A 19,671-nucleotide genomic window follows, 5' to 3' on the forward strand; every position below is an offset into this window, starting at 1 on the left:
CTTTCTTTCTTTCTTTCAGTTTATTTTTGAGACAGAGTTCGAGCAGGGGAGGGGTAGAGAGAGAGAGGGAGACACAGAATCCAAAGCAGGCTCCAGACTCTGAGCTGTCAGCACAGAGCCTGACCTGGGGCTCAAACCCACGAACCGCAAGATGATGACCTGAGCTGAAGCTGGACGCTTAACCAACGGAGCCACCCAGGCACCCCACCAGTTCCTTTCTTTACTGTGGCAGATGCCGTTTGGTGGCTAATCCCACAGATACGCTGCTCTCCCCTTCTATCCTACCTGAGTCTCCTGGAACCACTTTCCCCACAGGAGTGGCATGGGACACAATCCTGATCCAACAGAAATAAGGAGTAGCTTCTCTTGATAAATGGGACAGATCCTAGCTGCTGTTAACCTGTCTCAACAAGGGATGTGATACTTGGAGCTGCAGCACCCTCGTGGGACCATGAGGGAAAGGTCAAGAGAAGGACAGAGACCTTGACCCGGATATCTTTAAGTCATTGAACTGGTGTTGCCATCTTTAGTCTTTTTTCTTACGTGAGGTAAACGAGACCAGCGTCTCCTGGCCAAGTGCTGTGTAAAATGCTGCAGAGAAAACTGTAACTGGCATACGTGTATCACTTCTGTTAAGCTTCATCGTTAGCCTGTGATACAGATTGAGACACCGGAGTGCGGGAAGGCTAAGCAGCTTTCCTGGGCCACATGAATAGGAGACGAGCAGAGGCTCTGGGGTCATGACTGCTGAACTGAAAACCCCAGTGCTTTCCACAAAGTGATACTAGCCCTCGCTCGGTTCCTGTCAGAGCACATTTGTCGCTCCAACTTCTCATTTAGGGAAAAGCACGTGAAGAGGAATGTGGTATGTGTGCCCGTGAGGGTCATGGGACCTGGGTGCCTCCTTGTCCTGCGCCGAACCATCTCCCTTCATTTCAGAGAACACATTCCATCTCTTTCTGGTTTAATAGTGGGCAGAAGGTAAGAAGCTGAGGTGTCTTCGACAGCCTGGGGACTAGGCCGTACTGTGTGAGATGCTCATAAACGCCACTCTCCAAAACAATGGAAAAATTCAAATTACAATTCAAGCAATTCAGAGACAGCTGGGAGGGGGTGGCTTATGACAACTCAGCTACATTTACTCAGACCAAAACCAAATGAAAAACCATGAGGAAGGTACTGGGGAAATGACTGCAGTCATGTGAAATGTGAAACGTGCTTTTGAGGACTTAACTCGAATGATCCATCTGCTTGTGTGGGCTGAGCTTCAGGGGGGTTGCCTTTGCCTGTGAGCCATGGGGGCTGCCCCTGGGCTGAGATGGGGAGGGGCTCAATAACCACCCGGTCCTGAGCACAGAGGACGTCCTCCCCACACGGGGTGGGGCCCCGGAGGCCTCAGCTTGGTCGGGGATCGGAGAGAGGGCGGGCCTGCAGAGACGTGGCGGGGTGAGATTCCCTGCTTCTCTGAGGCAGCGCCCCTGCCCCATTTGTGAAATGGTGTCATAACACTGATCTCGCCAACCTCCCAGGCTGAGAAGAGAGAAGGTGAGGTAATGATAGAAGAATCGGAAGCCAACTCATTTTTAGACGGTGTGTGAAACACGAATAGAGCAAGCTGTCGTCACGGCTCCTGCTTCTACTGGGTTGAACGACATGAAATTGCCAACGTGCAACTCTTTTCATGGAGAAAATGAGAATTTTGCATGGAAAAACTAATATTTCGACTGAAAAGCACCGGACAGAATCACTGGGGTTCAGTTGTTTCTTTTATCAGGTGTAGTAAGGGAGAGGCACATGCTGTTTCTACAGCCGGACGCCTTGGACAGACTTATGTGCAAGAGTATTCGAGACATGTCTGATTTCTTTATGCTCTACCTTGCTCCAGAAGGGCTTGAAGAACATGCAAAATCAGTTACCACAAAGAGGAATGGAAGAAGTACAGGCAAAAAGAGGGTAGAAGGAGCACTGAGGCCGAGGGGGCAGGAGCCCACGGCCTGTCCTAGGGCTGGACGCCCAGTCCGGATGGGGGGCCACCATCTCCGCCATCTCTAGAATCTGTGAGACAGAGGCGGGTCAGAGGGGTGCCACTGCCCACGGGTGCTAAGTTCAGACGGGAGGTCGTCCCGTGTCGGATGGCGTGGGAAGGGGGACGGGCAAGCCTTAACGTGGCAGGTGACCGTGTGAGAAGCCGCAGAGAAGACCCTGCCAGCAGAGCCCTACCGGGTCAGGTCAAGGTGGCCGACGACAAGGCTCCGTCCGTGGTCCGTCCTGGCGAGCTGCAGCAGCAGGGCCAGGCTCTGCTTCCGGAGGCTCAGAACCCGGGAGGTCAGCAGGGAGGGCAGCAGGCCGCCCATCTCGGGGCGCAGCAGCAGCAGGTGCTGGTTCTCCTCTGCAAGACAGGGGACGGGCATCTCAGGCACGCGACAGCGGTCAAACCAGTCATTTGCCACCATCCCAACGGGCAAACCAGCTCTTCTGCCCTCATTTGAGAGGCAGAGTAATAAAGTGTTAGAGCCTGAGCTCTAGAGCCAGGCCGCCGGGTCCCGATGGCCAGGGAAACGATTGAGGCTGAGTCATCAACTCCCGCGCTCCTCAGTTTCCTCATCAGAGAAATGGGGAAGACAGCCAACATGGCCGAGGTGTTAGGAGGGTTCAGTGAGTGAGTCCGTGATGGCGCTCGGAACAGGGCCTGGCACGCACGTTCGGTCACAGGCTCCTTGGTGTGCGGGATTTGGGATGTGAGGAAAGGGACAAGAATCAGCTTACCTGTGGCTAACTTTAGAGAGTCAATTTTCATATGGTGGCCAGAGGAACCACCGGTTCTTTCTAGAAAACTGGGGTATCATGTGAGGACATTGATTAATAGAGATGTAAGTGACTTCCAGAGTGCTGGCACGGATCTGCCCCCTTTCACCTGGTTCATTTTCTAGCCAGGTGCATGAATTTGAGAGGAAGCAGAGGGACAGGCTGGAGTGGAGACTTCACCAAGAAAGAGAGCAGAGTTTGTGCAGTTTATATATTTTTTCTCATACCGGAAAAGCAGCTCACTGCAAACAATCCAAAAGCTGAAAAGGTGGGTTCCCTCAACTTGGGACCCCTCCAGGTGACCTCACTCCTTAAAGGAGCTGTGAATAACATAAGAGAATGACCCATCCTATCCTGTAATTGGCTTCTGTCTCCCACTCAACAGTCTATCACAGACATGCGTCTCTGTCCTTAACTTTGTAAGCACCCCCTTGTCCTTTCTAAAGTCTTCTTTGTATTTACTGAGTTGGGTACACCAAGATTTCACGGCTCTGATAGAGCGTTTATATCACAGGCGGTGTCTGACAATATTTCTTCTGATGTCAAAGAAAAATGTGACCCCCAAGGTTCACAGAAACCCAAGTAGGTGCGTGCTGAGGAAATCAGGGCTGCAGGGAGGGATCCGGGCTATCTCTGGTTTTCCCTGAGTAAACGCACGGCCACCAAGCCCTGCCTCTCTCACCCTCCTGTGGTGGGGGAATGTGAGATCGCCCCCCACCCCCCAGGCAAGTGCAGGATCCCAAGGAGCGGCAAGGCACCTTGATAATGGTATTAGTCTGAGCATAATTCCCTTCAGGAAAGAGTCCCCCGGATTCTCTAGTCTTCTGCAACTTCCGATGATTCCCTGGCTCTACTAAATCAATGGAAAAAATCCTATTTTCCCATATTCAGCGTGTCATGGTCTGCAAATTGCACCCACAAACTCTTCTGCTGGCTTCCCACAGAAGCCTTGCAAAAAGGAGACCCAGGCATCACTATTCCCATTTTCAGTGTTTTCTGTCCAAGGTTGGACCTTTCCCTATGGAAACACCACTTTTTTAACATGAGGGAAATACTTAAAAAATTTTTTTTACATTCACTACATTACAAAGGGGTAAGAGAGATTGTGCAGAAACTTCATGAACCCCAGAAGATGCTGATATGTAAAAAGGTAAATAAATGTTAATATGGTAAATAAAAGCCCTGCAGCATTTTACTGTCTCATTATCACACGAATCAGTGTCACAAGATGCTAGCAGGGACAACCGAAAATCTCAGGATGCTGAAATGGGTACCATGGTCAGCCAAAAGGAACCGTAGTTTTAGGTGGACAGGAAAGGAACTTCTCCGTCCCCACCCGAGGCACAAAGCCCAAGGGGTGCCTGTGGAGCAGGAGCTGAGGTCATGAGTCTGCAAAGGGCAGAGGGGTAAGACCTCTCAGTATGCTGACAGTGACTGTGTCCACCGTCAAGGCAGTAGTAAGGGTGGCAGAGACATGACTCTAACGCAGGCCTCGCCTCTGATCGATATGCTCTTTCTGGGGGAAGGTCTGGACATCAGCTCCCTCGGGACCGGCCAGGATCACGCCCGAGCACGGTGCTCCCGCATCAACAGTACGCTAACAGTGATGAGCAGTGACCACCCTGGCTTACCATTCCCAGCACACACTGCCTGCCAGAGTCTGAGGACGGACACACAGACCGTCTCTTCCACTGCATCTTTCCCTGCCGTGGAGAAGCACCTAGAACAGACAAAGGATGGCAATATTAAAACTGGAAAGCAGTACTGATCTTCTTTGTAGTTGGTTTTATTTCACCTCCAGACTTCTCCAATGTGGGTTTAAGAAAGTCATGTTATAGCCCAGAGCCACAGGTCACCAGGACTGGAGGGCAGAGAGCTCCAGGACAGTCATGCAGGCCTAGGAGTCGGGGCTGCACAGAGGGAGGCTGGTGAGCCGCGGCCATGGGCAATGGCTGCACGGTGACCGGTGAACTGTAGTGGGCCAGCAGGCCACTGAGGGTCCATGGGCTTCCTCACACATGCAAACGTGTGCCAGTGAGTCCAGCCCATAGCAGTGTCCTCCTTAGCCTGGGGGGCTGCACCCAAACCATCAAAATAGGAAATAAAATAAAAATAAAATAACATTTAGCAATCCACTTCCTTCCATATGGATCTCTTTTCAGATAAAAATTAGAAATGGGATCAGCCAGGACCCAGCTGGTCTCACTTCTTGAGGCGATCAGCAAATTCCAAAAGAGAACAAATAGCAATTGGTGGGAAACCAGGAAAAGATGGTCACTTCTCGGGCTCTGCAGTGCCTGGAGGGACCCGGGAAGTTTTGCGGACCCCTTCTCTCTCTGCGGTCGTTGCTTGTGGTGTAACTCAAACCACCCGAGGCACAAGGCCCAACGGGTGCCCGTGGAGCAGCACCGCTCTCTCCCAGGGGCCCCCAACACTGACTAAATGGTCAGGCCACCCGGTGAAGCCACTGCCTGTGCGGGCAGGGGTTTTGGGGGAAACTGGTTGTCCTTCCTCGCTCTACTGCTGGCTGACTTTACAAACACCCCTACCTTCTTATGACCTCATTCTCGCTGATGACACTGAATCCGTTGTGTGTTCTGAATAAAGTCTGTTCTGGGCCTGGAACAAATTCATAAAAAACCGGGTCAGACTCCTGAACTGTCTAGCTGAGGTCTAGCGGACAGTGAGAAACCCAACATGGAATGTCAAGCTCACCAAATTAACGGTTTGGGCGGAAACAAATACCTTTCCTTTCTGAAACCTATGGCTGTCATCAGCCACTTGTTGCCCCAGTAGAAGGGACATCCTGTTCAGAGAAGGGGAGCCGAGCCTGCGTGGCCTCGTGGGTTATCTGACAACTAGTCATTTTATAATCTTTAGAGAGTCTCCAGGAGCTGCTTAACCTCTGGGACGAACTAGCATATTCACCTCTCTTGAATATTTATTTTGAAGCTCTGTCTAGGCTCTAGAGAACCTAAAACCTCCAAGAAACTACTGCAGGGAGTATTTGAGTGTCTTCCATCATATGCTAAAGGGAGGTCAGAGATCCTGCCTCGTTGTGCAAACGGCATCCTGTCACTGAGTGAAAAAGTGGCGTAAGCCCCGATGGCAAGAACTGGTGAAGGAGAACAGCACGGCTCTCGTTAGCAGGAGAGCTCATGTTTGCTCTGAAACTACGTGTCCCAGGCAGCCATTAAACATAACGGAATGAACCTTAGAGTTTATCCTACAGAATCGGGTCTTCCATTCCTCGACGTTTGAGAGATTTGTGAGGGCAGTATACGGTGTTCGGGGTGTACGTGGGGTACGCGTGGGATATGCAGCAGGTGTGCAGGTATGTGTATGATGTGTGGAGGGGGGAGTATGTGTGGAGTGTGTGTATGTGATATAAACAGATGCGGTGCGTGTGTGTGTTCTGTGCTGTATTGCGTGGAGGGTGTTTACTGCATATGTGCTGAGCACATGCAGGCTCTGGGGGAGGATGGAGCTGGGGCGGGGGTATATTTCCTGCACCCCCTGTTTAGTCCCCACATCACAGTACGTCTTGAGTATCTGTGGAAGGAAGGGACACAGAGATTCTTTGCCTCGTCAGGGCTGACCTCTCAACTGCCCCTTTACACCAACTATAGCCACGAGGCCATATGCGTCTCCGGCTTACAATCCTTTATCATTTCAGTCAGGATTTCAATCCCTCCTGCATAGAACAAGGGGGTCTGATCAGGCTTGCAGAGAGTCTGCAGGACATTCTTGACTGTCACTGCCGTGTTCTTTCCCGAATCCAGCAATTCGTGGGCTTCCTTCTCTTGAAGATCTGCTTTCTCCCGGAGATTTACTTGATTGAGGTATTCTAGCAAAACAAGAAGGAAAACAAAAGGAAAGAAACCAAATAAAACTCTAACCATCAACATCACCACGCAAAGAGCAGCGTTTTTGAGGACGGGAGGTTGAGATGATGAAGCATTAAAATCATTCTTACCTGGTTTCAGGAAGGAAAATTTTAGGAAGGGTGGACAGTCTATACCCAGAATCTTAAACCATCTTGGGGATTCAAGGACAACATTACTGCCTTGTCTAGAAGGTTTCTAAGGGGCAATGGTTGTAGAAAGGAGGAAGGCAAAGGTCTGAGTGGGAGAACAGAGGAAAGAGAAGGGGGTAGCCTGCTAACAGTGAGGGTTTGATGTGGCTTTGAGGCCAAGAGCAGAGAAGGAGTGGAAGGCACCTTAGGGCCAGAGCACAAAGCAAAAGTGGAATTCAAACTAAGGACACCAGCAGGAACATTCTCACCTTTCACTTGGGTCTGCAGCTGGGGGTTTATTTCTAAGATCTTCTGATAACACTCTCTAGACTGGAAAAAAAGAAACACGACCTTGAAGAGTGGTCAGGGGTAAAGGTGATTATTAAGAAAGACACTGGGTACCACAAGGCTTGGCTTCATTATTTCTTCCCAGCCTCCTCTTGCTCCCAGCGTAGGAGGTAGGCATGGGGAACACAACATGCGTGTGACATTTTGTTTAGGCTTCTCTGGTTCTGTGGGACAAGAGGTATTATTTCAGAGTTTATTTTTAAAAAGTAGTATTGTCAGATACAGCCTGTGATGGAAAAATAGCTAGTCCTAAATTCTCATGGATTATGTCTGGTTGGAATAGGATTAATCATAAGGTAATTGCAAAATTTAGATATGATATTTGCACTGAGAGAGAACGGGAGGCTACTTGTCAGATATGCCCACAAGGAAGGAAATAAATGAAGCTAGACACTGTTGACAGAAACTTTTGGGAATAGGAAAAGAGAAGTACCTATTTATTTATTTATTTATTTATTTAACGTTTATTTATTTTTGAGACAGAGAGAGACAGAGCATGAACGGGGGAGGGGCAGAGAGAGAGGGAGACACAGAATCGGAAGCAGGCTCCAGGCTCTGAGCTGTCAGCACAGAGCCCGACGCGGGGCTTGAACTCACGGACCGCGAGATCGTGACCTGAGCTGAAGTCGGACGCTTAACCGACTGAGCCACCCAGGCGCCCCGAGAAGTACCTATTTAAATTAACAGGGCTGCAAAGACAGCCAGGAAGGGGTCCACTCACTGGCCATATAAGGGTCGCAAGAAAACTTGAGTGAGGGGCTCTCAGTGAAGAAATTTCTAGGAAGTTTCTGGAGAAAAGACAGATTGTAGTTCGTGGGGCATGTTACTGGGTTTAGAGCAGTACTGTCCTCAGGGTTATCAAGAACGGCCTAGTCATTGAGAAAAAAGCTAAAAAAAAAAATGGTTCTGAGACATCTTGAAAGCTCAAGGCTCATCTAGAAGATTAGGATGAAGAAAGGAACTGAAGAAAAAAACATCACATTAAAACAGAGAATAGTGTTGCAGGACAGAAGTATACACATCAAACATGGTAACTGCTATAGACTGAGTGCTTGTGTCTCCCCAAAATTCATATGTTGAAACTGAACCCCCAATGTGATGCACTTGGAGGTGGGGCCTTTGGGAGGTGATTAGGTCATCGGGGTGGAGCCCTCATGAATGACATTTGTGCCCTTATCAAAAGACCCCAGAGCACTCTCTTAACCCTTCTGGCTGTCTGTCAACTAGGAAGCAGGCCTCACCAGACACCAAATCTACTGGTATCTTGATTTAGACACTCCAGTCTTCAGAACTGTGAGAAATGAATGCTTGTTGTTTAAGCCTCCTGGTCCCTGGTAGTTTCTATATGGCAGCCCAAAAGGACTAGGACAGTGAACCTGTGTCCAACTTCTTTTTAACCCTAGATCTAGGCTACCAGCAATGGCTCTTGGCTTCACTGTTGGTATATATCCAGATTCCCATCATTTCTTACCACCTCCCTCAACACCAACCTGATACAAGCCATCATTACATCTCACTTGGAAAGTCTGTTGCATTAGCCTTCTAACTAGTTCTCTGTTCTTTTCTGACTGGGCCAAGATCTATTCTCGATGCAGCAGAGCGATCCTTTAAAGCATGAGTCGCATCATTTCACTCCTTCCCTCAAAACCCTCCAATGGCTCCCACCTCACTCACAGTAAAAGCCAAAATCCTTCCAAAAGCCTGGAAGGCATAGGGAATTAGTCCCCTACCATACCCCCCTCACCTGCCTGACCTCATCTCCTATCACTCTTCTCTAGCTATTCTGCTAACTGGACCACTACTCTATTATGTATCCACATGGCTTGCTCACTTCACTCCCTCCCTTCCTTCAGAGAGGCCTTCTCTGACCACTCCATATAAAACCAATCTCACCTTCATTGCTTCCTGATTTTGTTTGCCCAATAACACTTATCACCATCCAACATACTACACATCTATTTATTTGGTTCCTGTCTCCCGGCCCCGCCTATCCCAAGAATGTAAGTTCCATTTAGTCAAGGAGTTTGTCTTGTTCACTACTATATTCCTATTGTCTAGGACAGTACCAGAGACACAGAAAGCATGTATACATGTTGGCTAAGTGAATTAATTAACTCAATGAACGAGTGAATAGAATTTGGTGGAGAAGGGAGGATTAACATTTTGTTCATCCACTTTTTTATTATTTGACCTTACTAGAATAAGCCTGTATTACTTTTAGGATTAAAATCCAACAAAGCAAAGAATTCTTAAAATGTACAATAGAAGTCAATTTCTTTTTTAAAAACATAATATCTTCTAAGTGGAAAGACATCCCACGTTCATGGATCATAAAACTTAATATTGTTAAGATAGCAATACTCCCCAAATTGATCTACAGATTCAATGTAATCTCCATCAAAATTCCATCTGGCTTCTTTGCAGAAATTGATAAGCTGATCCTAAAATTTGTATGGTAATTCAAGGGACCTAGAATAACTAAACAAGCTTGAAAAGGCAGAGCAAAGTTAGAAGACTCAAACTTCCCAATTTCAAATTCTACTAAAGCTATAGGAATTAGGACAATATGGCATAGAGATAAGAACAGACATAGATCAATGAAATAAAATGGAGAGTTCAGAAATAAATCCATTCATTTATGATCAATTGATTTTTGACAAGGGTGCCAAAATCATTCAGTAGGAGACAGAAGAGTCATTTTAACAAATGGGGCTGGGATAACTGGATATCCACATGCAAAAGAATAAAATTAGGTCCCTTCCTCACACCATATCTAAAAATTAACTCAAAATCAGAGCTAAAGTCATAAAACAGAAGAAAACATGGAAGTAAATCTTGGATTAGGCAATGATTTCTTATATATTACACCAAAAGTATAAGCAATCAAAGGAAAAAATAAATAATTTAGACTCCCATCAAAATTAAAAATTTTTTTGTGCTACAAAGGACACAACCAAGAAAGTTAAAGGACAACACAAAGAATGAAAGAAAATATCTGAAAAATCATTTATCTGATAAGGAACTTGTATCCACAATATATAAGGTACTGTTTATTTAATATAAAAATACAAATAACCTAATAAAACATGGGCAAAGAATCTGGAGACATTTCTCCAAAGGAGATATACAAATGGCCAACAAGCATGTGAAAAGAGACGTAACGTCATTAGCTGTCAAGGAAATGCAGATCAAAACAACAACGAGTTATGTTTTACACCCACTGGGATGACTATAATCAAAAAGAGATAATGAGAAGTATTGCACAGGATGTAGAGAAATGGAAACCATGTCCTGCCAGTGGGCATGTAAGACGGTGCAGCCACTTTGGAAAACACTTTGGTAGTTCCTCCAAGGGTTAAACATAGAGTTATGTAACTGAGCAGTTCCACTCCTGGATAGAATGTACTCAACAGGACCATACACACATGCCCACACAAAAACTTGTACGTGGATGTTCATATAATGGTCCTAAGGGAAAATAACCCAAATGTTCATCAACTGATGAATGGATACATAAAATGTAGCCTATTGATACAATGGAATATTATTCAGCACTAAAAGGAACGAAGTCCTGATAGGTGCTACAACATGGGTGAACCTTGAAAACATCATGTTAAGTGAAAGAGGCCAGTCACAAAAGACTATCTCTTGCATAATTCTATTTATATGAAAAGCCTAGGCAAATGTATACAGACAGAAGTAGATTAGTGACTGCCATGGGTTGAGGTTAGGGTGGGGGGAAGGAGAGTGCTACTAATGGCTAGAGTGCTTTTGGGGAGGTGACAAAAATGTTCTAAAGTTGAGTGTGGTGATGGTTGCACATCTCTGTGAATACATGAAAACCCACTGAATTGTATATCGTCCACAGATGAACTGTCTGGTATGTGAATTATATCTCAATAAAGCTGCTATTCACAACATATTATATCTTAGTCTGCCTATATATCCGCATGGTTACTTTTGAGTGAAGAGATTACAAGTGAGTTTTCTTTTCATTTGTTGGCTTATATTTTTCTCTCCAGAGATGCTCCTCCTGGGGCTGACGGAACACTGGTAAAAGATACTGCAGAAGGGATTCCCAGAGAAGGTGGGGATGCCACTCAACGTCCTTCCCAACTCAACATATGGTAAGATGTTCCTTGGAAAATACTGTAAAAGGCAGATTAATATCTAATCGGCTTGGAGGAACGTAGTCCTTCTCTGAGACAATCTGGAGCATTGCTCTGGGATCAAACAAGCCACTTCTACTCCTCTAAGAACTTACCACATTGTAGTTCTTCAGGGCCAGATGGGCCTTTCCCATATGGAAATATGCTTTTGTGCATTTTTCATCACACTGCATAAAAGAGAATGACTGATCAGATGTTTGAAGTCATTAGCCACTCCCCTCATCGCCTGGCTAATAGAGTTAAGGCAGTACTTCGGGTGTCAGCACAGCTACCATGGTTGACAATTAAAACTTTTCTGTGCATTTGTGACTAAACTAATTGGTGCATGCTGCATGTACAAGTAAGCTCTCCATCAAATTAATTAATGATACTTGCCAGTTTTCATTTCCACGTAATGAGACTCAATCAGGAGACAAACCAGAAACCCTTGGTTTAGGAGAGCTCTCAACCTTGCCTAAACATTAGAATCGCCTGGGATGCTAATCAAAATCTGGAAGGCCAGGCTGAAGCCCATACCAATTAAATTATACTCCAGGGTAGGGCTCAGGCATCGACAGTTTTTTTAAGCTCTCTAGGTGCTGTAAACATGCAGCCAAGCTTAAGGACCACTGGTTTAACAGAAGAGAGAGACACCAACCCCGGGTCAACAGCTGAGGTTATGGTTACATCTTAGCGGGTCTGGCAATAAATCACACCACACATCCTGGGAACTTCTATTCTTATCACTTAAGATCAGGAGGGATGCCTCCTTCAAAAGGCACGATCAGGATCGAAACTTACGGGAGACCACGGCATCTGCACAGGGGCCCTACACCTGCCTGCCCCTAATGATTACAACTTCAGAGGGACTGATTGGGCACAAAGATGTCAACTGTAACTTCTAGCATCCAGTTAATCAAACCCTTTTCCATGCGAGGCATTGTTCCAGGGATGCCCTCCAAGGGTCTAGATTTAAAGAGGTGACGCGTGCCAGCTCAGGAGTCTAAAAAGTCCTGGGTGAACGCCTGGCCCGCCTCTCAGCAGAAGTGGGGTGTTGGCCAGGCTACCTAACTTCTGTGATGCTCATTCTCCTCATGTGGAAAGTGCAGACAGTGACAGTGTCTCGCTCGCAGGTTGTCATGGGGAGGAGACGCACATGGCACTCAGTGCAGCACCAGGTGGTACGGCATCAGCAGCTGTTGCCACAACTGTTACCACAGCAGCTGCTGTCCATTTCAGGGCAGAAGGGACGTTTGAAGAAAAGCTAAGTGGTCATAGAAGAGGTGACACGGTCATACTTGGAGAGGGCTTTATAGCTGATTTTCATGAACATCATTTGCTGACGCGCTGAGTGAATGGCAGCGGTAAGTAATAGTGCATTCTTGTTCAGTCCTAACCGTGCAGCTCATAGGACTTGTCTCGTATAATCCTTATAACAAGTCTACGAAGTTGATGCAGTTACTATCCCCATTTTACAGAAGAGGAAACTAGGGGGTGTAGAGGTTCAAGGTCACATAGATACTAAGTGGATGAGCTGGGATTTAAAATCTGGCCATCTGACTCTGCCCCAAAGGCTTCAAAGGACACCAAATCACCTTGAGAAAAGTGCCCCAGCAGGTGAGGAGAGGGAAACCCACTCCAAAGAGGCCTGGTCTAACAAAGAGTGTGCGAACGAGGGATCTGAGGTGGGTCTCAAAGGATGTGGAGAGGTGGAGAGAAGGAGGGAGGGAGAATGGGCTGAGCAAGGTCGGGAGGTGGGAGGGGGCAGGGAGCTTCCATCCAGGACAAAGGGCAGGGGCAGGGCAGGGAGGGTGTGGCTGGAAGGGGTGAGTGAGCAGCGGGGGCATACAGGATAGTCTAGAGGTGGTGCACAGAACTGACCAGAGGCGGGAAAGGCAGGGGTCAAGTGAGGAAACCAAGACAGTCATGCAGAATGAGGGGCCGCATCTGCCCTGGTGGAGCAGCAGAGAGAGTGCAGACGCCAGAGCTCTGTCACAGACAGATGACAAAGAAGAGGAGGATGTCAAGTAACGAGTTTGGGGTTCAGATGTCTGGAAGGCAGCACATGCCATTAACAGAAGGGGAAGTCGGGGCTGGTAGTGAGGAAGGCTGGGGGAAGATGATGAGTTTGTTCCTAGACGCATCATCTTTCCAGTGATGCGAAGACAATCACGGAGACCTGCGCCCTGCGGTCCTCGGAGGTGGAGATGGGGAACAAGGTCTCCGGGCCGGGTGGACCCAGGAGAGACAAGAGCTTTGAGGGGGAAGCTGCAGAGGGAGGGCAGGGAGCCCAGGAGTGAAGCCTGGAGAATCCACAAAGGAAGAGGTTGAGGGGGCAGGAAAGGAATGGTGAGGGGGAAAGAAAGTGCCAGTGCCGCAGCCCATGAAAGCCAAATGTTCACTGTCCCTTGGCTGCAGGGTTACAGCAGGGGGCAAAATAAACCCGGAGCCTCAGAGCCCTGTCCTTGCCACCCTGTGTGTCTCTGTGTGTCCCAGAGATGGGGCGTGGTCATGACTCTGCCCGCCCTGGCTGCTAACAGAAGTCCTCTCTGATGGGTCCTTCTCCTCTGATCATGTGTCAACATTCACCAGGATTTTTTCAGGTGAGTCCCAGATCCCCTTAAAAGGAGTCCTGTTTTGGGACACGTGGGTGGTTCAGCCAGTTAAGCGTCCGACTTGGGCTCACGTCATGATCTCACGGTCCGTGGGTTCGAGCCCCCATATCAGGCTCTGCTGACAGCTCAGAGCCTGGAACCTGCTTTGGATTCTGTGTCTCCCTCTCTCTCTGCCCCTCTCCTGTTCACACACTCCCTCTCTCTGTCAAAAATAAACATTAAAAAAGATTTTTAAAAAAAGGAGTCCAGTTTTCAGAGGATGATGGATTTTATCATGCAGAAAGTATTCCACCAAGAAAGAAATGACTCTGACTGGAACCAGCTTCACTGCCTCATCTTCCCTGATGAGGAACAGGAGTCTTGAAATATCCTCATGTGAGCTTGTCTCTACCAATTCAAAAGTGTCAACAATCTTAAATGAGCATGAAAGTTACTAACACCATTAATAATGGGATGGCAATGACATGCGTTATTGATATACTACTTTTAAAGAGAGAAACTTTTAATTCACCACTTTGACACAGAACTGACACTGTTAGTTTTTAGAGCTCCTCATACATTTCCCCCCAGCCCTCCAAGTGTTTACACAGCCTCTTCAACTGGGAGCCTCGCTGGGCATTTCACAAGACTGGCTGCTGAATGTCAGAGTTTTTTAATGTCAGCTTTGCTGGGCCCGCTTTGCCTTGGTTTCACCATTAATTACACTGTGCTTCATTTAACATTTGGGAACCGGCCAGCATGTTACCCTGAATCAGCATGCTGATGGTGTCACTACCTCTTTGGTCCTTTTCAGATCAGAACAGATACTCCTGGGAGCCCCACTGGGAGATCTTGCTTCTCCCATGGAAGGGAGCAAGATCCACCCCCAGGGACTGTAGGGTTTCTCAGGTCCAGTAGAGAAGCTGTACAAAGTACAGGATTCAGACACTGGCTTACAGCGAGACTAACATTAGCTATGCAGTTCGGCACAGGTTACTTCATTCACCTTCAAGGCTTGGTTTCCTTGCCAGAAAAATAAGGATGACGGTGGTATTGAACAGAAGAGAAGAGAAGGTTGTGAGGCTCATGGCCAGCACGCCGCAAACGGGGGCTTTAACACTTGATCTTAGCCAAAAGGCCGAGAAGCAATAAACGGGGGCTTTTGCTGTGATTATTGGAATAATTGAGGAAAACATCCTTGCCTCTCTCTTCTCTTATGGAATGGGGGCAGAAAAGAAATTATGGTCACATAAAGTGACAAGACAGGTTGGGGACCTAGGCTGGTCCTAAGCTGTGAAGAACCTGAGGTCATCAGCTCTGGGCAGCTCTTGTAACCTCAAGACCATAACGGTGCAATGGGACAGGATTTGCCAATACGCCGGATCTTCTAAGGGAAAGGGGAATCATGCACCCACCTGTCAGTTCCGGAGGAGCCCTTGTACTTTATAAACCATCATTCGTCAAGGTGAGTTTCTAACTCTCCCCAGTTTCCCTTGCTTACCTTGTCAATAAAACATAAGGAAGGAGGTGTGGCCAATATGCTGCTGTCAAAACATGCTCTAGCTTTGGGCCACGCTCACTGCCCTGGGGTTCAGTGGGCTGAACTGGAGGAATCTGGGCCAGAAGATAAACCTGGCATGTTCTCCTGGCACTTCAGTTTTACGTGATTGTAAGTTACCGAAGATACTATGGGGATATTAAGACAAAGAGATAAATTTCATGGAATGCCACACCAAATTTGCAAGATTTTTATGATAAAACATGTATCTAACAAGAAAAGTCCTGCTCTCTGCCTCTAGACCCTGTGGTGGTGGGGGGGGGGGTGGTGCTCATGTTCCTCTGTCAGCAGCCCCTCCGTGAAGAGAGAAATGCTCGTTTTGGTTCTTCAGTTAAAGCCCCTACAACACAGCGACTCAGCTGAACGGGATTAAGACTTATTTAAATATTTAGTCATCTGAAATAATGTCCCTAAGAAGTGATCATGACATTTCTCTTTTAAAAACTCTTGTACTATTTCCACCGACAGTCCTTCTCTCTCCTCACCTTAAATGAGCTATTTTGGCAGATTTGGGAGGAAGTATCCTGCACAGAAGTATGTGATCTGCCTGAGCCCTGACTAGTATCCAGGCTGAACAGCAGGAATTCTACGTGCTGATCATTCCTCTGCAAATATGCCAAATTACTGGAGCTAGAGGAAAAGCACAGACTGATGAGGAAGAACAACACTGCACAAACGAGTTCCCATGGTTGGTTCTAGAAACAGAAAGAGGCGTTACCACTGCCACATGAAGCAGAGCTGCTGCTAATACAGCAGAAAAGAATGAGCCCTTGCAAAATAAACCTTGAAAAACCAGCATTAACAGCAGCCTCTCTGGAGTACTTACTACGAGCTGGGTGCTCCATATGCATTACCGTGACCCTTACAACAATTCTGTTTATTCCATTTTATAGATGAGGAAATTGAGGCTCTGACTGCAGAGCTCATGGCCCGCCATGAAACTCTGGCCGCTCCCCTCCATTCCCTTCAGGACCGAGATGCCCTGCCTGGCAGGCCAGGCTCCATCATGTGGAAAAGGACCCATCTTCTTACCTTCAGAGCCCACTCACAATCCACTACTGCTTTCTGGAAGTCCCCGAGTTTTATATAAGCCTGTAATGACACAAACAGCTGCTGTTGATACATAATTCTTCAGCAAGCGGTCTTCAGTTGACACAGAAAGAGCAGTCCAACAACAGAAGGGTGATGACAGGGAACCAGCCCCTCCCCATGTCAGCCAGGGCTCCAGCAGAAAACGGAGGGCACACACACGAGGTGACTTTAACAGAAGGACTACTTACAAGCTGAGGGCAAGGCTCAGGGAAACCAACAGGAACGTTACAGAACCCCAAGTCTAGCAACAATGGACAGCCGTTACCGCTGCTAGGGTGAGGGGGCAGAAGGACGAGCCATGGACAGATGGGAGAGGACAGCTTTGTGGACGGCACTGCCTGGTGGGAGCTGAGGCCTTTAGTAGGGCTACAGGTGGGAGAATAAATACCCCACTCTCATTTCCTCCTTCCTTCTGATCTCACTGGCTGAACCCATGCAAGCTAGAAAGCTGGGAAGTCAGGGGGCCAGTCCACAGAGGTCAGTCCCCCCAGGGTACAGAAGGCAGGGAGGAAGAGGATCTGGAAAGGCAAAAGAAAGTACGTAGCACACTAAACACATCTATGAAGTAAGAGCTGACTTCTAGAGTCTACCCTACTGTGGATGCTCCAGAAGGAAACCAAATGGTAGAGCGAATCAAAGAGGTAATAATAAGTGTTGGTGAGAATGCAGAAAAATCAGAACCCTCACACACTGCTGGTGGGAATGTAAAGTGGGGTAGCCACTTTGGTAGACAGTCTGGCAGTTAGTTCTTCAAAGGGTTAAACACAGAATTACCATATGATCCAGCCACTCCTGGGTGTATGTATACCCAAAGGGACTGTAAACACAGGCACATAAAAACTTGTGCACAGATGTTCACAGCAGCATTGTTGATAATACCCAAAAAGCAGAAACAACTCAAATGTCCATCAACTGATGAATGGATAACTAAAACGTGGTCCATCCATACAGTGGAATATTATTTGGCAATAAAAAGGAATGAAGCATCAGTACATATTACAACATGGATGAGCTTTGAAAACATGTTATAGGAGAGAAGCCAGACACAAAAGGAAAAAATATGCATGACTCTATTAGAATGAAATGTACAGAGGAGGCAGATGTATGGAGACAGAAAGTCGACTCGTGGTTGCCTAGGGCTGTGGGTAGAGGTGCACGGGAGGGCTGGGGCTGGGGGCAGGGGTGCATGGGAGCAGTGAGGGTGCAGGGGAGCACTGAGGTGGGGGTAGGGGTGCATGGGAGCACTGGGGCTGGGGGCAGGGGTGCATGGGAGCGGTGGGGGTGCAGGGGAACACTGGGGCGGGGGGTAAGGGTGCACGGGAGTGCTGGGGCTGGGTGCATGGGAGCACTGAGGCAGGGGTAGGGGTGCACAGGAGCATGGAGGGCTACTTAAAGGGTATGGGGTTTCTTTTTGCGATCATGACAATGTTGTAAGATTGCTTACAGTGGTGGTTGCACAACTCTGTGAATACACTAAAAACCACTGATTCGTGTACTTTAAATGGGTGAATTGCATGTTACGCCAATTATATCTCAATAAAGCTGGTACTACAAAAAAGACGAAGAAAAATTTCTCCTTCTTTCCTCATAAGCACAGCAAGAAGGAAGGGATCTAGAAAATGGGCTGACATTTAAGAGTCAGACCATCACTACAATCCACCAGTGCCAAATGCCCTGGGAGCCTTTTCTGGGATTCCCTCCTACCCCCTCCCCCCACCCCAGACTCAGAATTGGGGACAATCTTGAAAATCAAGAATTGACTCAGAATCCTGGGATCCACTCAATCGAAACTGAATTCAGTTCATTTATAGTTTCAGAGAACCAGTGACATATAAACTAACAAAGCGCTGCTCAACAGCAAGTGTGATGGCTACCATACCTTCTGAATTAATTCTGGACACAATAGGTACTCAATAAATTCTTATTAAGTTGAACTAAACAGACTTTAAGCACTCTTCTCTTGGAAAGCTCCCAGGAAGCAGCAATGATCACTCTGGTGTGAAAAAGGAAAACCAGGCACTTGGAGAATAAGGGGTTCCCCAGGGTCCCATAAGTCACCCAAGCTAGAGCCCATACATGTATACTTCTGCCCCTGATCAAAACTGTACTGGGCACCGTGACATTGTTATTGATAACTCTGAGCAGATATTTACATGGTCAAGCCAATTATGGGGCCAGTGTTATAACTCATCCCAAGCAAGGAGGGAGCAGGCAAGAGCTGGCTAATGAAGTTCAGCAGTGCAGCGATTTGCTCCCATAGAAAGGAAGCTGCTGAGCAGTGCTTTCATTAACTCAGGCTCTGGACTAATTGAAGATGATGACTCTTTGAACTGTCTGTTCCACAGAGCACCATTCTTTCCCCCAGGGTTTGGGGTTTCATTTGAAAGTCAGATGATGTGAGGAGGAAACTAGCATCCTTTTAGACAAAGGTAGTCACAAATCCGTGACATTGTTAGTCAGGAGACATACAGACTCTGAAAATGCATACACCGGCTTCAACAATTTCTCTACACAGACTTTTCCTTTTCCTTCTTTTTTTTTTTTTTAAGGCTTGGATTCAACACCCTATAAATTCCCTCTTCTCTTTTGCTTTTCCACTTCTTAAAAAGAACTACTTTCCCAAATGGCAATTAAACTCCTGATTGATCTAAATTATGCCAGCAACCTATTGATCATAACATTAGCTCCAGGAGAAACACAGAGCAATGAAAGGGTATGTTTTCTCTCTAGCAAACATCAACACTCAATTCACAGGGTCTTATTAAGTGTTTCTAACACTGCATGCAAACGGGAGGCATTTTAAAAATAGCCAATGGTGATTTGGTGATTCTTTTTTTTTTCACAGTTCTTATTTTACTTTTTAATTTACATCCAAGTTAGTTAGCACATGGTGCAACAATGATTTCAGGAGTAGATTCCTTAATGTCCCTTACCAATTTAGCCCAACCCCCACCCACAGCCCCTCCAGTAACCCTCTGTTTGTTCTCCATAGTTAAGAGTCTCTTATGTTTTGGCCCCCTCCCTGTTTTTATATTATTTTTGCTTCCCTTCCTTTAGGTTCACCTGTTCTGTGTCTAAAAGTCCTCATATGAGTGAAGTCATATGATATTT

The 19,671-nt window shown here is 47.0% G+C and overlaps 1 protein-coding gene across 3 annotated transcripts in view; it reads right to left on the reverse strand.

Moving 5' to 3' along the window:
• TTC12 (tetratricopeptide repeat domain 12) overlaps positions 1-19,671 on the reverse strand; it is a 53,637-nt gene that overhangs the window by 12,522 nt on the left and 21,444 nt on the right. For all 3 annotated transcript variants that reach the window (XM_049613071.1, XM_049613053.1, XM_049613063.1), the window contains exons 7-13: positions 16,501-16,560; positions 11,433-11,504; positions 7,090-7,150; positions 6,464-6,652; positions 5,355-5,424; positions 4,437-4,525; positions 2,221-2,389 (exon numbers count right to left, since the gene is read on the reverse strand). In XM_049613071.1, coding sequence (XP_049469028.1) covers positions 2,221-2,389; positions 4,437-4,525; positions 5,355-5,424; positions 6,464-6,652; positions 7,090-7,150; positions 11,433-11,504; positions 16,501-16,560 — 710 coding nt within the window. The remainder of the gene's footprint in view (positions 1-2,220; positions 2,390-4,436; positions 4,526-5,354; positions 5,425-6,463; positions 6,653-7,089; positions 7,151-11,432; positions 11,505-16,500; positions 16,561-19,671) is intronic.

The sequence above is a fragment of the Panthera uncia genome, chromosome D1 (genome assembly GCF_023721935.1).
Source record: "Panthera uncia isolate 11264 chromosome D1, Puncia_PCG_1.0, whole genome shotgun sequence".
NCBI classification, from domain to species: domain Eukaryota; kingdom Metazoa; phylum Chordata; class Mammalia; order Carnivora; family Felidae; genus Panthera; species Panthera uncia.